A 17,003-nucleotide genomic window follows, 5' to 3' on the forward strand; every position below is an offset into this window, starting at 1 on the left:
AGTGGAATCTTTGTAAAATACGCTCAGTAGAAGTCATTTGAAGCCATTTTACAAATTATGGACACAACTTGTCCAGAGACGTCGGTTGTCCTTTAAGGTAAGTTGCATCATTAGTCCCTACCCCCACACACAATTATTGGACTGTGATACCTCACACACACACACACACACACACACACACACACACACACACACACACACACACACACACACACACACACACACACACACACACACACACACACACACACACACACACACACACACACACACACACACACACACACACACACACACACACACCTCTCAAGCCAAGAAGCCGAACCGACGAAAAGTCCCCACAACACACATATAAAAACAAGACTCTCACACACAGAAACACACACACGCGTACACACAGCTGGCGACGAGATTTGCCATTTATTGACAAGTCAAAGATGGCCAGAAATCGCAAATGAAGGCGCCGGCGGTTACAGTGCGCGGACGGAAATTGTGGTTTTAATTCACGAGACGAGACGGAAAAGCAGGTACTTTCGTTGTCGAGATTACGTTGAAACAAATGGCGTGCGGGGTCACAATGACTGGAAGACGTACAGTAGACTTTGCATCACAGTGGAGAAACCTTTTCTGGTGGGGTCAGTTCTGGTTCGGGAGCGCGTGTAGTCCCAGTCACGATGTCAGTAGGAGTGAGCACGTTTTCTAGAGCTGCAACAGTGAGAGGCTACGTGGTTTTAAGGGGATGGGGGGGCGGGGTTACGTGGACTTTAGCGGGGGTCATCCGGGGCAGCGATCTTCTCCAAGCTGGGCTCCATGCCCCAAATCTCCCTGGCGTACTGGGAAATGGTGCGGTCGCTGGAGAATTTACCCGAGGCCGCAATGTTCCGGATCACTTTCTTGGTCCACTCTTTAGGGTTCTGGCAACACAAAAACAGGGGGTGGGGGCGTTTGATAGAGACCCGAGGAATACTTCTCACCGAGGAAACTACGAAGAGGCTTTAGACAACCAGCTCGCTTTCGCGGCCTGAGACGCCGCAAACTGTTTTATTGGTGCGCAATCATGACCCTCCGCATATGACATCTAGAGCGCACGACCAATTAATGAATAACTAGTTTTCAAAGCTCAAGTCAAGAATAATGACTGTTATTGTGGCTTACATGGGACAATTTGAAATTTGGGTTCAGACTTGACATGATTAATTTGCTTTCGTGGGCCGAATAAAATAATGTGGCTGGCCATATTTCGCCCCCGGGCCTTGACTTTGACACCTGTGAAGTAGCAAGATTTGTGAAGGGGCGCTTCATTTGTTTACCCTCTTGTCCAAGAAGTGATCGGCACTAATTTATATGCACATTGTAACCATTTAGTGAAAAGTAGGAGTAGTTTGTGGACCCAAATTTGCCTCGTCCCCACACCTCCCCTACATTGGTCTGAAAAAAAGCTATATTGGTCGGGTCCTGATGAATAAAATGCAATTAGCCAATTATCGGTACCGAAAAAACAAAGTGAACTCAAAAACTCCAACACGGTGGTGGATCACGTCAAGGCTTGGTGAAGGGGAGCAGAAAGGAGGCACAGTTTTGCCCCCCTCGCGCCAAGCCCCTTTTGGTTACTAACCTTGTAGAGAGCGCTCACTCTCTCCTGGCATTTGATGTAATCCTCGTAGTCGGCGAACACCTTGAACCTGCGGCGTGGAACACGCACAAAAATCTCGGGTAAGATGATGTTGCCACGTACAGGCGATAAAATAAGCGGGAAGGAGCTGTGTGTCAGGCCGGGACCTGTCGTGGTGCATGAGCATGTTAACCAGATCCTGGAAGAGGTCCACCTGCTGCGGGCTGAACACGCCCGCTGCGATCTGAGACACGGCCTGCTTCAGCTCGGGGATGCGCTCGTAGTAGGACATTGCGTTGTAGCTGCAAAGAGACGCAGGAATGGTAAGATCGAAGACGATAACCCCCACACACCCCCGCTTCCATCATCAACTCGCATGTCATACAATGACTTGATTGCATACCAACGACTTTTCTTGGTCAGAAACTGACCAAGCAATAAATAAATAAAACAAATTAAACAGCTGGACGGATAAATAAATAAATAGACTGATTGATAAATAAATAAACAAATAGATGGGTGGATAAATCATGAATAGATAATAGACTCATTAAAAGATAGGTTAGACACATGAATAAATAAATAAATAAATACATACATACATACATACATACATACATACATACATACATACATACATACATAAATAAATGAGTGAGTGAATGAAAGAGTGAATAAATAAATGAGTGACTAAATAAATAAACACACACACAAATGAATGAATGCATAAACTCAAAGTTTTGAAACACACTTAGAAGACGCTTAAATGAATAAATAGATCCTGGCCACAAAAAAAAATAACGGCAACTTCTTGTTATGGGGCTTTTCCGGGGAAAAAAGTAAATCCAAAATTCTCCGGACAAGTTGCGTCCATAATTTGTAAAATCATTTGAAATGACTTGAGTGAGTGCATTTTATAAAGATTCCACCGCATATACAGTAAAGTCACGTTCTATCGATATCGGATATATCGATAGTCCCGGTTATATCGATACTATTTCTATGCACGCACTGAGAAAAACAGGGTCGGATATATCGATAGTCCCGGTTATATCGATATTTTTTCGGACTCCCTTGAATATCGATATAACGAGACTTTACTGTAACTATATTTTACATTTTAAGATTCGCGCTGAATATTTATGAAGTCTGGTTTTCGATTTGATGATGATCCCCTAAGTGACGTCACCGTGGGAACGCCCATGACCGAGAAAGCGACACAGAATACATTTTGGGTACTTTTTTGCATATGGAAACACTGTTGATCACGAAATTAGAAGGAAACCTACATGAATAATGTTATCCACCCCATGCCATTTTGAGGCAACATTGGGGAGAAACGATCACCAGAAAAGAGGCACAAAATGGCGACCTCCTGTGCCCACCTCCGTTTCCACAGGCTGATAAATTCCTTATATGGAGCTTGGACACCCTCTTCTGGCGGCTTTTGGGTGCAACACAGGGTTTTCAGACCAAACAATACAGCAAGATACATTGACGTGATGGAAGGACTGCTACAATGTGTCTTTTTTTCAGCCAGGGGGCGTTCCTTTAGTGACGTCACGTACGGACTCGTTACCAACTCAAAAACAAGACTTCCTGAATATTCAGCGTAAGTCTTACAACATAAAATATAGCTATATTCGGTGGAATCTTTTCAAAATACGCTCAGTAGAAGTCATTTGAAGCCATTTTACAAATTATGGACACAACTTGTCCGAAGACGTCGGTTGTCCTTTAAGGAGCACTTTAAAACAAGCACCGCTGTACACAAATTTACACAAAGAGTGTAGCAGCCCAGCCCCTCACCCGCTTCTGTCCATGGCCTCCACGTCCTTCACCCTCATGCCGAAGATGAAGAGGTTCTCCTCGCCGGCCTCCTCGGCCATCTCCACGTTGGCGCCGTCCATGGTGCCGATTGTGAGGGCGCCGTTGAGCATGAACTTCATGTTGCCGGTGCCTGATGCTTCTGTGCCGGCTGTGGAGATCTGCTCTGACAGATCTGCCGCCGGGATGACTGCAGAGGAGCCTGACGTCAACGCTTTGACGCCGCGTCACACCGTTGATGGGGTAGGGATTAAAAAAAAGACCTTTCTCAGCCAGAGTGACTCGGTAGTTCTCTAGGAAGATGACTTTCAGCCGATCTCCCACAATCGGATCGTTGTTGACCACATTGCCGATGGATATGATCAATTGGATGATCAGCTTGGCCGTGTGGTAACCTGGAGCCGCCTGGACACCAATGACAAAGAAATAAAATTTAGCTATCCCATGCTTGGAATTTTAAGCTGCCAGATATAAGATTGGCTCACAAACAAACAAACAAAAATATGCAAAATATAAAAAATACAAGAAAATACAAAAAAATACAATAAATAAAAAAAACTCATGAAATATTTAAATAGTAAAAAAATTAATTAAGGGAAGATACGTTTTAATTTAAAAAATAAAAAACAATTAAAAAATTACAAAAATGATACATTGATTGATACACAAGTAAAATAAATACATAAATAACTATATATACATTTTTTAGACATACATTAGTCAGGTTCTACACTGTACTATTTTAAAATACGTATATACCGATATGAGCAGGTCAAAATAAATGTTTAAAAAAATAAAAGTGCATTTCATACTCTGCATTTTTTCCCACGTAACGCAAAAAGTGTGAATAATAATAATGCATTTAATTTCTAAGGTCCTTTCAAAACTCTCAAGGTCACTTTACAGTCACAGGATCGTTTTTTCTGCGGGTGAACAGTGGCAGCCACACACACCAGCGTTCACTCAACCCGGATGTAACTCAAATCGATAGAAAGCTAGCTAGCTAACAGTTAGCTAATAGATAGCCATCTAGACAGTTAGCTAACTAGCTATATAGCCATATAACTAATAAATAGCCAGTTGCATAGTTACCTAGCTAGCAAGATAGCTAAAACATGACAAGTAGATAGCAAACAGATAGCCAGCTAGGTAGCTAGCTGAGTAAGGGTTATAAATGCCGTTGTGTGAAGCTGATTAACACGGTTGTCTCGTGTCGTCTTTCCTCGTCGTTCACAGTGCTACCTGCCTGTGAAGCGTTTGAACCGACTCTATTTTGCTTTTCTACTTTCATTTCTTTGCTGCTGTGAAATGTAAATTTCTCCACTGCGAGACTAATAAAGGCAAATCCAATCCAATCCAATCCAATCCAATCCAATCCAGGCTGGCAAATGGTATCTTGGCTCAGACAGTCTCCTGCCAACCGTCCATTTCAGCATCTCAAACTCCGGAACGAACAAAGCGACACGAGGATAACGTCCGATTTGCGGAGGTCTCAGAATCTTTGTGTGTGTGTGTGTGTGTGTGTGTGTGTGTGTGTGTGTGTGTGTGTGTGTGTGTGTGTGTGTGTGTGTGTGTGTGTGTGTGTGTGTGTGTGTGTGTGTGTGTGTGTGTGTGTGTGTGTGTGTGTGGTGGGGATGTCAGTGTCTCGACGAAGTGCACAGTTTAACTAATTCATATTCAACATACAGTCAAATCTCGTTATATCGATATTCTCGGGAGTCGGAAAAAATATCGATATAACCGGACTATCGATATATCCGATCCTGCGGGCATTTCTCCTTGAGTTCATAGAAATAGTATCGTAATAAGCAGTACTATCAATATAACCGATATCGATATAACAAGACTTTACTGTATTTGGAACCATGTCGAGTCACCTTGCCCCCGATCATGACGGTCCTCGGGGTCCAAGCCTTGTTGGGCTCCTTCCTGATGCCTGCATTACAAAAAACAAAAAAAACAAAAAACAAAAAAAAGAACACGATGTTGAAAGATTTTGACCCGCCCCCTCCACGTCCTGGAGGGAGTAATTGCAAAAAAGACTCACGGTTGTAAAGCGTGATGATGTGCAGGCAGTTGAGCAACTGCCTCTTGTACTCATGGATCCTCTTCACCTGCACGTCGAACATGGAGCCCGGGTTGATCTTTACGCCGTAGTTCTCCTCAAGGTGGGCAGCAAACTTCATCTTGTTCTCCTGCCCGTTCAGAATCGCGCTCGACTTCAGTATCGGCGGACCTGAGCGTTGACCCGGCAGCCGTTTCCCATCTCACCTGCTTTACTTTGGCCACAGCTCGGATGAAGGCATCGTCGTCCGCAAACTCCAGCACCCCCTGAAGCTGATCTAGGTCCCGGATGTAGTCGTCGCCGATTCGCTGCAGATCACAAGCAACCTCATTTTAACAAACCAAAAAAATGCTCATAATATATGCTTCAAGTGTGGTTCTAAAATAAATCATGGATGTCAAATTCATTTTTTTGCCGACAGCCACATTGTCGTGACGGTTTCCTCTCGGGGGGCCGTTACGAATTTGGGAAAACAATTGGAATGTTTAATTGCCTCCACATATTATATACAGAGCGCACAACAAATTAACAAATCACTCGTTTTCACATCTGAAGTCAAGAATAATGACTTGATGAAAATGTTTCTTCAGCAATCATCTGTACTTCTATGAAGGTGTCGGATCCAAAGAGATTTGTCAGCGAATGTTCATTGGCGAAGCTCTTTGAACCACTCCTGTACGACTGAGAGCCTACACAGCACATCATTCACGAACAAAAACAAGATCAACTCTGCACACCCAAAAAATAAACAAATACACAAATAGATAAATAAATTAATAACAAATACCCAAATAGATAAAGAAATGAAAAATAAACAAACAAATGGACAAATAAATCAATATATAAATAAATAGATAAACAAATAAATACATAAACACATGAATAAACAAACAAATAAATAAATAAAAATATGTTTGCCGTGGTTTTAACAGGAAAATTTGAAATGTTGGTTTTTAGGACTTTAGCAAGCATTGCGGAATTTCACAAATTTTATTTGCTTTCGCTGGCCGAATAAAATGATGTGGAGGGCCAGATTTGGCCTCCGGGCCTTGACTTTGACACCAGTGTTCTAAAACGCAAGTTCTAGGTAGCACAAATACAACGAGGCACCGGTGGGTTAAATGTTCCTGTTCAGAACAAAAATCATTTCGCTGAAAGAAAGTCACATATTCCCTATTTGGTGTTTCGTTTGTCTTATTGTTGCATTTGTACGTCTTTGTTGGAGGCCCTACCAACCTCAGCGATGACGTCGGCCAGCCCGGGGTTACACATGAGAAGCCAGCGCCTGGGAGTGATGCCGTTGGTCTTGTTCTGAAACTTGTGAGGATCCATGTCGTGGAAGTCCTTGAAGCTGCACGAGAGTCACATGAGCGAGCAATTGAGCTGGCGCAAACCAACGGGTGAGGGGCGAGGCTTACACTGTGTTTTTGATGATTTCAGAGTGGATGCGAGCCACGCCGTTGACGGCGTGCGAGCCCACGATGCACAGGTGGGCCATGTTGATCTTCTTGACGTCACCCTCCTCGATCAGCGACATGCGGCGCACGCGTTGCTCGTCGCCGGGGTACAGCTTGGCCACGCGCTGCGAGCGAACGCAGGGACGTCAAGCAATGGGAAGGGGCGAGGCATTCACACGGCAGGTGAGCGAGCGGGTGTGGAATTACCTCCAGATGCCTCCTGTTGATCTCGTAGACGATCTCCAGGTGGCGGGGCAGCAGGTTTTGGAAGAGATCCACAGGCCAGCGCTCCAGGGCCTCGGGCAGCACCGTGTGGTTGGTGTATGCGCAGGTACGCACCACGATGTCCCAGGCCTTTAGTCCGCACACGGGATGCCGTCACAACACGTCGGCTCACCAAAAATCAATCTTGACAAACCTTCTCCCACGGGAGCTTCTCGGTGTCCACCAGGATCCTCATCAGCTCGGGGATGGCCAAAGCAGGATGGGTGTCGTTCAGTTGGATGGCCACCTAACCGAGGGAGTGGCGGGGGGGGGGGGGGGGGGGGGGGGGGGGGGGGGGGTGTTGCTGACCAAAATTAACAAACAACGGTCACGACCGAATCCAGTCCACCTCAGATGTACCAACCTTGTCGGGAAGTGCCGACAAATCCAATCGCACAAACTCGGTGGATCCGAACTTGGATGCTTTGAATCGGCGGATGATGTCCTGGAGCGTGGCGGCCACCACGAAATACTCCTGCTTCAGACGCAGCTCCTTGCCCTCAAAGAACTTAACAGTGCAAAAGATTTGATGGACGAATAATAATAATAATAATAATAATAATAATAATAATAATAATACATTTCAAAACTCTCAAGGACACTTTAGAGTCACATAAGTTTTTCTGCAGGTGAGCAGCAGCAGCCAGACTCTCCAGCATTCACACAAACACACACACACACACACACACACACCACAAACTCAATAACGGTGCAAAAGAGTCAACAGATTAGATTCGATGAGACCCCCAATTTCAAAAAAACTCACTTTAACTCATTCACTGCCAGACAATGTGCAAAAATGTGTCCCCTCCAGTGACAGAGTTTTTGTCATTTTCACTCAAATTGCAGGACATTGCACAGAATATTAAGTTTAAGACTACATAAACATTCAATTGAGCGTTAGAAACCATAGATGCTCTTCATTCATCAGAAAAAAAGAGTTAAGTTATATGGGTCTGTAGTTATCTGAGCTTGAAATGGGGGCGGGTGTACAAAATACAAGACAATACATACATATTGATTTATATAGCGCTTTAACAACAGCAGAAGCTCTAACATGGACAAAAGGCAAATGCTGCCCCTTCGTGGAAGGGAAAACCATTGCCAGAGGTCTGATCAGCGCTTTATCGGCATCGCCCGAGAGAAAAAAAAAAAACAAAACCCCAACAAATTCGGGAATGGCACTCCACGTCACACTTTTCAATTCCTTCATAAATTCGGTAATGGCAGCGAATGAGTAAAGATAGAAGATATTTTTTCAAGACTCAAGTTTGAAAAAAAAAAGACTTTTTGAACAGTCTTATTTCAATGGAGAAACCACCATCTTATATTCGGGCCAATACGGCAGTATCTCCATTTCCAATTAATTGGGCGGGAGGAGGTGGCACAAGTTTGGAATCCCTTGAAAAATAAACTATTTTGATGGCAGTTGACTCACATTGTCATTGGGGTAGAGCACCCTGGAGATGTTCTCTGCCAGATTCCTATCGAGCACCGCTTGGATGTAGCCTCCGACGTTAACTGACAAGGACAAAAAATAAAATAAAACATGGGCGCATCCAACCGTAATCCGCTTTGACGGCCGAAGGACCGGACGCTACTCACAATCTTGGAGGTTGAAGTCACACGGGGCCTTGGCGGACCACAGCCGCATGGTGTTGACAATGTTGTTGCGGTAGCCCGGCACTGGCGTGTCGTAGGGAAGAGCCAGGACTACCTGTATGGGGAACAGAAGACGTGTTCATATTACTCGATACATACTGGCAATTTTTTTTGTCTGCTTGTGAATTCCCATAAAAATGGAAAACGGTTATGATTACCTCATACAAATACGTTGTACCCTCCAGTTCAGGGGTGTCCAAACTACATTTAATAGACAGTCCGACTAAAAATACGCATTTAGAGATTCCAGCGCGCTAAAGCAGGGGTGTCAAAACATTTTTTCAAAGGGGGCCAGATTTAGTGTGTTAATAATGTGGGCGGGGCTAATGTTGGCGGGCATTCTTGACATAAGAGCAATTAATTGAAATAAGTTTCACATTTGTTTTTTATTTTAATTTCTGCTATCTTAAAGGACAACCGACGTCTCCGGACAAGTTGTGTCCATAATTTGTAAAATGGCTTCAAATGACTTCTACTGAGCGCATTTTACAATGATTCCACCGCTATATTTTACGTTTTAAGACTCGCGCTGAACATTCAGGAAGTCTTGTTTTGAGTTGGTGATGAGTCCTCACGTGACGTCAGAAAAGGACCGCCTCTTGACGTAAAAAAGACGCATTGTAGCGTCTTTCCATCAAAGTCAATGTATTTTGCTGTACTATTTTTTTTCTAACCATGTGTTACATCCAAAGGCCGCCAGCAGAGGGAGTCCAAGCTCCATGGAACAAATCTATCAGCCTGTGGAAACAGCTGATTCATTCCTCACAGCTCGGTGGCCATTTTTTGCCTCTTTTTGGGTGAAACACTGCCCCCGCCCGTTTGCCTCAAAATGACACGAAATAAATTCTTTAATCGATTGTAAACATGTATGCTTTCCTCTTCAGAACTATTTGAATCATATTCATAACTGGATGTGTAACAAGAAAGCATATTCTCCGAATCTGAAGCCATTGTTTTTATTCTCCCGCAATGCAAGACGTCTTGGCGTGACGTCATGAACTGAGGGCAGGACTTTCTGAAAATGCCCAATTCGCAGCTCATTTTTTTGCAGATTTTGGACACTAAGTCATTTTATTGGTGTTTTGCATTTGAATAAAAATATCATACTTTGGGTATTTTAGGTGCTATAAAACGTTTTTCTGATGTCAGTTAAAAAAGAAAAAAGTGACGTCGGTTGCCCTTTAAGCATGTGTTTTGGTTCAGTTGGATTGGATTGGATTGGATTGGATTTGCCTTTATTAGTCTCGCAGTGGAGAAATTTACATTTCACAGCAGCAAAGTTATGAAAGAAATGAAAGTAGAAAAGCAAAATACATGAGCTGCTGGAAAGGCAGCCACTCTCGCGGCGCCGTCTTGAAGTCAAAAGAACAAAAAAAAAAACTAAATAACAAATAACATGACAACACAAAGGCACAGAGAGACATTCATTCTTAAGCACTTTCTGTACCCTCTTTGTTACATAAAGCAGTTCCAGATGAAAGAGGAGATCAACATGCAGATCAAAATTAAATTGATAATTGAAATTGAATATTCACTTAACTTCACTTTTTTTTAAACACTAATTCACTTTTTTTGAGGTCGTGTGAGGAAGGGCATCAGACGTAAAAGCTTGGCCAAAACAAACATGCGAATCAAACCTCTGAAGATGGAGGACACTGATTCGCCTTGGCGACCCCTTGAAGGGAAAAGCCGAAAGGAAAAGAAGAATAATTCACTTTTTTTGTCACAGTTGAACAGAAGTAATTGTTCTTTTGTTGATTGCTGCCAATTTAAAAATACAAAAAAAAATCAAAATTGCCATTTTCAAAAATTGGGAGGCTCATTCCGTCAATTACTCTCATACTAATTTTCATAGCAAAATTCAACTGACACTGAAAATTATAATTGAATATTCACTTCAGTTTTTTAAACACCTTTTTTGTCACAGTGTCACAGAACAGAATTGTTCTTTTGTTGTCACAATTTTATATATATTTTTAATTTAGAAATTCGACATTTAAAAAAATTGGGGGGGGGGGGGCATTCAGACAATTCAGGACTCCTTCCGGGTAGAGTGAACGCTGGCGCGTGTGGCTGCCGCTGCTCACCCGCAGAAAAAAATATCCTGTGACCGTAAACTGTCCTTGAGAGTTTTGAAAGGCGCTTATAAATGAAATGTATTATTATTATTATTATTGTACTAATTTGCGGCCCCTAATTCAGCCCCTATATGGCAGCACTTAGTACACACGGGTAACAGTACTACTAGCCAATGTATTCATTCTACATGCGAGCCTGACGTTATTGATTTGATGGGCAGGATGAATATTGACCACGGGCCGCATTTGGCCCCGGGGCCGGACTTTGGATCTGTCTGCTCTAGTTCATTGATATGGTCATTTGTGTAATTTGGTGTTTTGAAGATGGGTATATGTCTCACGGGATTTTTTCTGCCACTAGGTGGCCTTCGTGTTTCATGAGAGACATTGGCACAGGAGGAGAAGAATTTAAATTTCAAATGAAAGCTCTTCATGGAAACATGAATGAAATCACCCCACTGGGGTTCCACGAGCCATTTTCCAGACTAACCGAGGAAAGTCTCAAGTGCAATTGACTCGGCTTTCGGCTGTTTTCGGAATTGTGTGGTCATGTGACAGTCTTATGCTGAGCATTGCCCATTGACTGGTTGCTACCTGAGCAATTGTGATGTCAGCAGCAAGAGGCTTGAAATTATTCAAAATGGCTGATTTTGGCTGCTTAATACATGATTCACAATTGCCATATGAATCAGAATAGTGTTTTTAGACGTGTGGGGATGCCAAAAAAAAAGGCACAATTTGGAGTCAACTTCTCCTTTAAATCCAGTTTTCAGGAAGTTGACCCTTTTAGGGGGCAGCACAGCGTGGGACTGAAACTGCATGGAAGGAATTCCATTGGGATTTTTTTTTTCCTTCATATATCAGGCTCGGTTTTCAGAAATTCCGGACATCGATGGCGGCCTGGTTCTCCGATTACTTGCCTGCGCGTCGACCCATTTGACGCCATCGGCCGTGTGCTCCACCCGTCCGTAGAATTGGACCGGGCGCATGTACTCGGGGCGAGCCTTCTCCCAGGGATTTCCGTAACGCAGCCAGTCGTCGGCTTCCTCCACCTGGGTCAACGCAGCAAAGTCAAACAGCTTCTCGTGGTTTTTTTGTAGGGGGGCGTATGACGTGCATAATGCATGCAAGGTTTTTGGAGGTTTATTTGTGCATGCATTTTTGGGGCCATCTTTGCAATTTGCATACTCCCCACAAGTAGCAGAGTTCCGTTGGACCTTAGTTCCTTCTTTTCATCCTTTATTGAGTGTGGAAATGCAACTATGAATCAAATAATCAACAAATAAATCGACAAACTTTGACAATCCATTTGTAATTTGCAGACGTGAGCCGTGCAATTGACAGCTAGGCCTTTGGAGTGCTATGTCTGAATCAATCCAACCCTTAATAACGACAGTCAAACCTGGGTTTTCAAACGTCTCAGTTCTCGTCTTCCAATTCGGTTTTCGAGAAAAACATTTGTGGGTTTTTTTATGCCTTGATTTACAAGCAAAAAAATGGGATCTCAAGCAAACTGAGCGCACCTGAATGCACCCACCTGACTCCCCTCCGATTCCGTTAACGTCACTTCGTCGTGTTGCGTCTCATTGTGACCGACGCATTATCCTTGTGTGGAATTCCATTGTGAGTAGGCGTGGTTGTATTGTTCAATCACGATTTAAAAAAAAAAGCAGACATTGATTCTAGTGGGAAATGTTCCAGTTTTCGACCAAATCGGTTTTCGAACAGGTTTGAGGAACGGATTATGGTCAAAACCCCAGCTTTGACTGTATTTTATGACTATACAACCTTGACTGCAGCTACAGCTGCGACTGTGACTCATATAAAAAGTGTGGTGTGATTTATTACAAGTCCACTAGAAGGTGCCGTTAGCAAAGAAATAAGGCCTGCGAGAATGCCAACTCCAAATCGAATTGGTTCAACCAATAGTGTTTTTATGCTTCAGAGCCTGCAGAACTGATTGTGAAGGCGTCCAGGTCAATTTTTAATCCTGGAAACACATAATGTCTGAAATGCGATTGGTTCAACGCTTCAATATGAAAACACACATCTGCAAGCAGCACAACAAGGGAAAGAAAAACAATGAAAGGAACTGAAAGACAATTTTCAATTATTTCATAACAATTAATCTACAAAATATCATGAACGTCCGTCTGCGATTCAGATATTTTTAGGCCAGCAGAGGAGGCCTTGCTGGCCCTGACGCCCCACCACTGATCATTAGCATTGTCCAACTGTTTAAAACTTCAGCCTGTCCACGGCAAATCTGTCAGATTTCTTTAGAAATGCAACTCGTAGTTAATTGAAGCAAGATGATTTTTAGTAACACACATGGTCAACATTTTTGCCAAACCGGTCCCTCAACTAAATGAATTAATCCAAACTAATCAAGAAAATAATTACGGGATAAATCGAAAACAATCACGGCCTCCGACCCCACCAAAGCACCTCCGCAAGATGGAAGCTCGCTCGCGACTTCAATTTTCGTACCTGCCGTCCGTCGACGATTTTCTGGTTAAATATGCCAAACTCGTAGCGGATGCCGTAGCCGTAAGCTGCCAGGCCCAGCGACGCCATGGAATCCAGGAAACAAGCTAAAGACAAAAAACTTTAGGTTGGGCGGGGAGGTGATAAGACGTTCCCCAAACGCCAACAACAGAGGCGACCGCTCACCGGCCAGACGACCCAGGCCGCCATTGCCTAGACCCGCATCTTCCTCCATGTCCTGCAGCTCCTCCATGTCCAGGCCGAGCTACCAAATGGCGCCGTGGGCACAAGCGCATCGTTGGCCGGATGTACGGGCGCCTTCCCGAAGTCCGCGAACTTACCTGGTACGTGGCCTCGTCGCAAGCGTTCTCCAAGGCCAGGTTGACCATGGTGTTCTGCAGGGTGCGCCCCATGTAGAACTCCAGGGAGAGGTAGTAAACCCGCTGCATGGGGGAAGGTAGGGGTCCAAAACCAATACATATTTACTTACGGCATTGTAACGAGCTAGCTAACAAACTCGCTCACTCTATTTCTATTCAGCTAGCTAGCTAATCCCTTACATCACAAATGTCAAAATCGAGGCCCGGAGGGCAAATTTGGCCCGCCACATCATTTTATTAGGCCCACAAATGCAAATCAAACTTGTGCAATTCCATGATGATTTCTAAAGTTCAAACAAAAATTTAAAATTATTGTATGTAAGCCACAATAAATCAATATTTTCACTTCCATTTTGAAAACTACTTATTCTTAAATTTGGTGTGCACTCCATATGTTATATGTGGAGGGGATGAAACATTCTAATGGCTTCCCTAAATTCAAAATGGCTCCCGAGAAACCAGAACTACAATGTACTTTACCTTTCGGCTTTTCCCTTCAGGGGTCGCCACAGCGAATCAGTGTCCTCCATCTTTTGTGCATCCTCTTCTCTCCCACCAGCTACCTTCATGTCCTCTTTGACAACATCCACAAACCGCCTTGTCGGTCTTCCTCTCAGTCTCCTGCCTGGCAGTTCAAGGCTAAGCTTCCTTCTTCCTATATAGTCACTGTCTCTCCTCTGGACATGTCCAAACCATCACAGTCTGGCCTCTCTGACTTTCTCTCCAAAGCCTCAAATATGAGTTGACCCTCTGATATACTCATTCTTGATCCTATCCAAACTGGTCACTCCCAAAGAAAACGTCCAGCTGTGCTTCCTGTCTTTTCTTCAGTGGCACTGTCTCCAGTCCAAACATCATGGCTGGTCTCACCACTGTTTTATACACTTTTTCTTTCATCCTAGCTGAAACCCTTCTATCACACATCACACCTGACATTTTTCTCCAGCCGCTCCAGCCTGCTTGGACATGCTTCTTCACCTCTTTTCCACACTCTCCATTGCTCTGGACAGTTGAACCCCAAGTACTTAAAATCATTCACCTTCTTTATCTCTTCTCCCTGTAGCATCACTCTTGCACTTGAATCCCTCTCATTCACACTCATATATTCCGTGTTGCTGCGACTGATCTTCATTCCTCTCCTTTCCAGGGCATACATCCACATCTCTAGTTTGTCGCTACAGATCACAATGTCATCTGCAAACATAATGGTCCACGGAGATTCTTGTCTAACGTCGTCTGTCAGCCTGTCCATCACCATAGTGAATAAGAAGTGAAAATGACTGACACCGTTGCCCTAAAGCAGGGGTGTCAAACACAATTTTGACTGTTTCTTGTGGTTTACACGGGACAATTTAAAATTTTAGTTCAGACTTTAGCAAGCAGCATGGAATGTCACATGTTTGATTTGCTTTCGCTGGCCAGATAAGATGATGTGGCGGACTAGATTTGGCCCCCGGGCCTTGACTTGGACACCTGTGTTCTATGGTTAAATGAATACATCACTTTAATATTAGAAGTGCCACCTGTTTTTTTCCTCAAGATCGTTCCTTCCTACTCTGATCATCACCAAACTAGTTTTTTGCAGTATGTCAAACGTCCTACTTTGGCATAAGCCATTTGAGCAATGAAAATTTGAGGTTTTGGGGGGCAAAGGGCCAAACATTTAGACATCATCGGCTTTTGAGATGACCAAAAATGGGCTCAATTTTCTTCTCCTAACTCATGCTGGAGAGAAAAGACAGCTTGTTCTGCTCCTGACAGGGGGGGGGGTGCTTTTGGGAAGAGGAGAGCCGTTTGGTGGGGGTGTGGGGGCAATCGTTGCGTAAGCACTTTCTGGCCATTCTCCCGAACTGATAAACATTTCTTGGCTCGATCCAGAAAAAAGGCTGACGGATGTCGAAAGCAGTGTCTCACTCTCTCTGTTTCTCACTCGTTTGCATGTACACACACGCACACACTTCTCTGTCACTTTAATCACTCCCACCTCTGTTGCCCTATACATATCCATTCCATGTCTCACTCTCACCCTCTGTCCCACAACAGCCCCCCTCCCCTCCCCTCTGTCTGTCTGTCTCGTTCCCCTTCCGACCCTCAGTCCTTTTCCCCCCGTTTCACTCATACTCTCCATCCCTCACTCTCCCTCCCGTTCCCACTCTCCCCCCGTTAGTTTTCCGCCCCTTCACGCTCAGACACTCTCCCTTTACAGTATTCAGCCCCCCTCCCCTCTGTCTGTCTGTCTGTCTGTCTCGTTCCCCTTCCGACCCTCAGTCCTTTTCCCCCCGTTTCACTCATACACTCTCCATCCCTCTCCCCCCGTTAGTTTTCCGCCCCTTCACGCTCAGACACTCTCCCTTTACAGTATTCAGCCCCAAACCCGCTCACACGTTCACTCACTGCAGAGCCCCGCCCACCCATACGGGCGTACGTGCCGGGCTGCGGCACCGGACCGAACCATGTCCGCTCACCTTCGGGTCGATCTCGTAATAGTGCTGCTGCGTCCGGATCCAACGGCCCACTAAATGGTCGCGTACGGTGTTGGCCAGCGCGAAGTAGTAGTCCCGCTTGGTGGCAACATTGCGGTCCTTGACTAGGGTGAAATGGAGATGGCGGTTGAAATTGAGCTTCAGGTCGGAGACGTTCTCTACGCCGGCTAGACCCCGAACCGAAATTTGTTTTCTCTTCTCCTGGTCCGTTAAGGGTTTAGACATGGCGGCGAGCGGGTTGGCGACGAAATTAGGAATTCGAAGACCACCTGTGAGGGGAGAGCGAAGTCGGAAGTCTGGTTGCTGCTAGCTTTATACGATACGCCAAGTGAGCAAAATCGAATGCGAGCGGTTTCCGGTTGTGCTTGTAAAAATAAAAGTAGTTTCTCGAAAAGCGACTCGAGACCTGAAAATGCGTCGCGAGCCCATGACACCACTGGAGTACAGTATAGGCTTTGTACACCCAAATATTTGCAACTGAACACCACTGAAAACCAAGCACCCCGTTAGTTGTATGCCTTCCCCAAAAAGTCATTAGAAAATTTACTTTACAATGTTTTATGCCCCCTTACTAGTCTAAACACAGGGTCCTGATAAATATTTAATTAGCAAAAAACCAAGAGACACGAAGAGTCAAGGCCCAGGGGCCAAATCTGGCCCACCACATCATTTGATTGGGCCCTCGAAA

At 44.4% G+C, this 17,003-nt stretch overlaps 1 protein-coding gene across 2 annotated transcripts; it reads right to left on the bottom strand.

Moving 5' to 3' along the window:
* Window positions 1-395: 395 nt before the first annotated feature.
* LOC148902365 (glycogen phosphorylase, muscle form-like) lies at window positions 396-16,642 on the bottom strand. Of its 2 annotated transcripts, none has more exons than XM_088990837.1 (20): window positions 16,298-16,642; window positions 13,794-13,895; window positions 13,639-13,717; window positions 13,456-13,559; window positions 11,886-12,017; window positions 8,831-8,942; window positions 8,664-8,746; window positions 7,590-7,733; window positions 7,380-7,472; window positions 7,169-7,315; window positions 6,923-7,086; window positions 6,741-6,855; window positions 5,711-5,812; window positions 5,487-5,634; window positions 5,317-5,375; window positions 3,703-3,844; window positions 3,422-3,629; window positions 1,780-1,914; window positions 1,616-1,682; window positions 396-914 (listed from the first exon to the last, which is right to left on the bottom strand). In XM_088990837.1, the coding sequence occupies exons 1-20, from the start codon at window positions 16,538-16,540 to the stop codon at window positions 765-767; spliced, it is 2,529 nt and encodes an 842-aa protein (XP_088846963.1). In that variant the 5' UTR covers window positions 16,541-16,642; the 3' UTR covers window positions 396-764. The 2 variants fall into 2 exon arrangements, with proteins under 2 accessions (XP_088846963.1, XP_088846964.1); XM_088990838.1 differs by having other exon boundaries at window positions 8,831-8,938; window positions 11,882-12,017.
* Window positions 16,643-17,003: the final 361 nt, after the last annotated feature.

Source organism: Hippocampus bargibanti, linkage group LG02 (assembly GCF_051943395.1).
Source record: "Hippocampus bargibanti isolate YZ-2025 linkage group LG02, ASM5194339v1, whole genome shotgun sequence".
NCBI classification, from domain to species: domain Eukaryota; kingdom Metazoa; phylum Chordata; class Actinopteri; order Syngnathiformes; family Syngnathidae; genus Hippocampus; species Hippocampus bargibanti.